This window comes from Octopus bimaculoides, chromosome 3 (assembly GCF_001194135.2).
Source record: "Octopus bimaculoides isolate UCB-OBI-ISO-001 chromosome 3, ASM119413v2, whole genome shotgun sequence".
NCBI lineage: Eukaryota > Metazoa > Mollusca > Cephalopoda > Octopoda > Octopodidae > Octopus > Octopus bimaculoides.
The window spans coordinates 53,647,531-53,651,702 of NC_068983.1; the positions used below are offsets into that span (position 1 = coordinate 53,647,531).

Below are 4,172 nucleotides of genomic sequence, written 5' to 3' on the forward strand. Positions count from 1 at the left end.
GATCAGTTTAAAACATGATGTTGGTATCATGAAAGCAAGGGTGGTCTCAAGTGGATTGGTATGAGAGGGGTTAAATAACAAATAAAGAATCTAATGAGTTGTTAATGAATTTTACTTTCTGGTGATATAGCAACTTCAATGTTGTAAGAATAACAATGACAAAAATAACAACTAAACAAAATACAAAATTTAAAAAATGTCTTTATTTTGTCTATTTAAAAACAAAAAATGAATAACAAACATGTATCATGGAAAATTTCTCATGATTCATTTATTTATTTTATATTTCAACCCTGATTTTATTTTTGTATTTTATTTTTATTTGTTTATTTTTTTTTTTTCCTTTCTTTAAAACAAACCACAATGATTTAGTGATGACTTCTGATAATGTTAGAGCTACAGAATATATCTACAAAATATTTTAACACAGAAAATTTAGGTACACTTTTGCTCTATACTTTCTCAAAAAGTTTACACAAAAAAAAACAGAAAAACAAAGAAGCAAAGACAAAAACAAAAACAAATCAAAACCGTAATTTGATGAATAATTAATCACTCATTAATTATATTGTCATGATGTAGTAAAAATAGCAATGAACTCTACCAACATAATGGTAGTTACTTGCTAATAAATAGACTGTGCCCCTTGAGAATGAAGTCTCTTCATCACAGTCATAACACCATGTTTATGATGGAATTTACAAATATTATTGAAATTCGTTAATCAGCAATTTCCTTTTTTACTAATTGAAACATTTTATGAATGAAACTTGTTAATTTTTTTCTACTGTAGGCACATGGCCTGGAACTGAGGAGAAGGGGGCTGGCCGATTACATTGACCTCAGTACTTGACTGGTATTTATTTCATTGCCCTGAAAGGGTATGAAACACTAAGTCCACCTTGGCAGAACTTGATCTCAGAAAGCAAAGCTAATAGAAATGCCACAGAGCATTTTGTCCAGTGGGCTTATAATTCTTTCAGTTTGCTGTCTTCGGCAGTGAATAACAGAGTTCCGCAGCAAATAACAAACAGGAGTTTCACAGTGAGTAATGAACATCAAGGACAAGTATCAGTAAACTCCCCACAACGAAGGATTAAATCTGAGATCGTCACCAGACAGGGTTTAAGAAACCACAAAAAAGTAATGAAAGAAAATTGCTTTTCAACATAAGTCATTTCAGGAAGCTGAACTATTTCCCTTGTATATGAAACACAGTTGCTGCCAGGCATGTTGTAACTGCAAGGTGTGTACATAGAAATGTAAACAGCACATGGAGATGAGATATTCTTATACAAAAATTTAGACAACACACAAAAGTGCGATATCCCTATAAAAAACTGTGAGTGACAAAATCCCTGAGAAATCAACAATTTATGTGACTCAAAATTTGTGTTGACACCATCAACCTACATTCTCAGGAAGTTTTTCTCCATCTAATACATACGTGCTTTAGATCTCTGGTTGAGACCTGGTCGGAAGATGAAATAAAATACAAATCAATTGGAAAAAGAAAAAAAATAATAATAATGGTTTCAAATTTTGGTCCAAGGTCAGTATGTTTGGGGGAGGGGCTAGATCAATTAAATCAACCCCAGTACTCAACTGGTACTTATTTTGTTGACCCTGAAAGGATGAAAGGCAAAATCAACCTCAGCAGAAATGGAAATCAGAATGTAAACACAAACGAAATGCTGCAAAGCATTTTGCTTGGCATGTTAACAGTTCTATCACCCCACTGCCTTAATAATAACAACAACAACAATAATAATAATAATTATCCTTTCTACTGAAGGCACAAGGCCTGAAATTTTCAGGGGAGGGGACTAGTTGATTACATTGACCCCAATGTTTCACTGGTACTTAATTTATTGACCCCGAAAGGATGAAAAGCAAAGTCGATCTAAGTGGCATTTAAAATCATCATATAAAGGGCTGGAAAGAAAATCATGAAGCATTTTGTCTTAAGTGCCAATGAACATGCCAATTCACTATATTAAACGAGAACTAATTAATGAGAATTAAGTAGTGAGAACTAAAAACGAATGGTTTTTAACTCTGGCACCGGCATACAAAGTTTAGAGGAGAAGCACAGCAAATGAAATATAAAGTCACTAACAGTGTATGACTGGTATTTATTTTTATCAACTCCAGTTCAATAAAAGACAAAGTTGACACTGATGACAACTGAAGTCAGAATGTTATATAACAAAGAGATATTTTGTATGGTACTTTGACAATTTTACTAGAATCTTTTCTGAGTTGAGTAAAAATTAACTATGGTTACTGAAACTTGATTTTATCGTTGGGTTGTACAGCAAAATATATGGTTACATTTAAACAAGGTGATATATGAGAAAATAAAGAGGAAAATACAAAAGAGAATACTATTGTAGGAACACAATAGATTTTTATATTGTTTTCTGTTTTTTTTTAAAAAAAAGGTTAGTTTAAATATATGATGCATGTATTATGGAAATTACTTATTACATAATTGAGGTTATTATGGATACAGGAGGGAAAAGGTAATGAATGTAATATTGTGAATTTCAAAACAGAGTTAGTTAAAACATATTTGTTACATATGGGTTACTTCCGTAAGTTTCTTTGGATCTAATTTTTCCATTGGATCAATTTTTTTTAAACCAGATGGTGGTTTCACTTCATATTTTTCCAGATCTGTATCATCTGGTGAAAATGCTGGATTATCTGCTGCATTCGATTTTTCATTTTGTTGCAGCTTCTCATTCTTGTTCTTGTTCTCCCATTTCTGAAAAGGAAAGAACAAAATATATTTGAATAAAGCACAAACAGTTTTGATAACCAGAGTTTTTGGTTACTTAGATCAGGGGTTTTCAAACTTTTTGACTTGCGGACCCCTTTGTATTTCAGGCTTTACCCCCTTATAAATGCTTATGAAATTTATACATAAATATTTGCTTAAAATAACATATATTTTTACATTTATTTATTTAACAGAATTTAACAAATAGGTTTATTGTTAATTAAAAGATTTCGATTAAAAAACATATATAAAATCAAATTGCCCATAAAAGGTATTTGCTGTCCACGGACCCCCTGTCTTGTCCTTGCAGACCCCCTGTGGTCCGCGGACCACAGTTTGAAAACCCCTGACTTAGATGATGCTAATGCATATCATTACTACGGCACTCCATCAGTTACAATGGAGAAGGTTCCAGTTGATCTGATCAATGGAACAGCCTGCTCATGAAATTGACGTGCAAGTGGCTGAGCATTCCACAGATACGTGTATTCAACGTAGTTCTTGGGGAGATTCAGCATGACACAGAGTGTGACAAGGATGGTCCTTTCAAATAAAGGTACAACAGAAACAGGAATAATGAGTGAGAGAAAGTTGTGGTGAAAGAGTACAGCAGGGCTTCCACAACCCCCTGCCAGAACTTCGTGGAGCTGTAAGTGTTTTTGCTCAATAAATACAATGCCCGGCCTGGGAATTGAAACTGCAATCCTATGATTGCGAGTTCGCTGCCCTAACCACTGGGCCATTGCACCTCCACAATGCATAATATACAACAATATAATAATGTTTATAAACCAAATAGTTTATCTGGATTCTCAATGTGTGAATACACACAGACATGTGCACACATAATGCCCTGGAAAGAGATGTATTATTTAGCTGAAAATGTGTTTTGTTTATGACATATATTGTATGACCTTTATTTTTCACGTGGTAATACTGAAAAAAACAGAAGTAAAAAAGAACATCAGTGTAAGAGTAAATGTTTTAATATAGCGAGTTATAGTTTTAGCTAAAAATATTCCATTATTCAGAAGTTCATGGCCTTGTCCTGAGACATTCTTTGGATAAAGTCCCAGAGCTTTTTAATAATCTTTTGCCAAAAATTCTGAGAGATCTACATGGTGAGTGTGGGTATAGATGTTTCCAAAAAATACCTCGAACTTTTGCTCTCCAAAATCCCAGAAGAACCTCATACGAGGGCAGCAGTATCAAACTTGCTCATTCTCCAAAAGCCAAACACATGCGAATGACCATTGAAGAGGTGATGTTACTGGCAGTGCCCCCAGTATCATCACACCCTTTAGGTTGAAACACACGGAATATTTATACATTCACACACACTCTCACACACACACACACACACACACACACACACACACACACACAC

General features: G+C 33.8%; 1 protein-coding gene across 1 annotated transcript in view; it reads right to left on the reverse strand.

Moving 5' to 3' along the window:
* Window positions 1-184: 184 nt before the first annotated feature.
* LOC106880479 (sodium-coupled monocarboxylate transporter 1) overlaps window positions 185-4,172 on the reverse strand; it is a 177,370-nt gene continuing 173,382 nt past the window's right edge. The window contains exon 16 of the mRNA XM_014930424.2: window positions 185-2,770. Coding sequence (XP_014785910.1) covers window positions 2,579-2,770 — 192 coding nt within the window. The 3' untranslated portion in view covers window positions 185-2,578. The remainder of the gene's footprint in view (window positions 2,771-4,172) is intronic.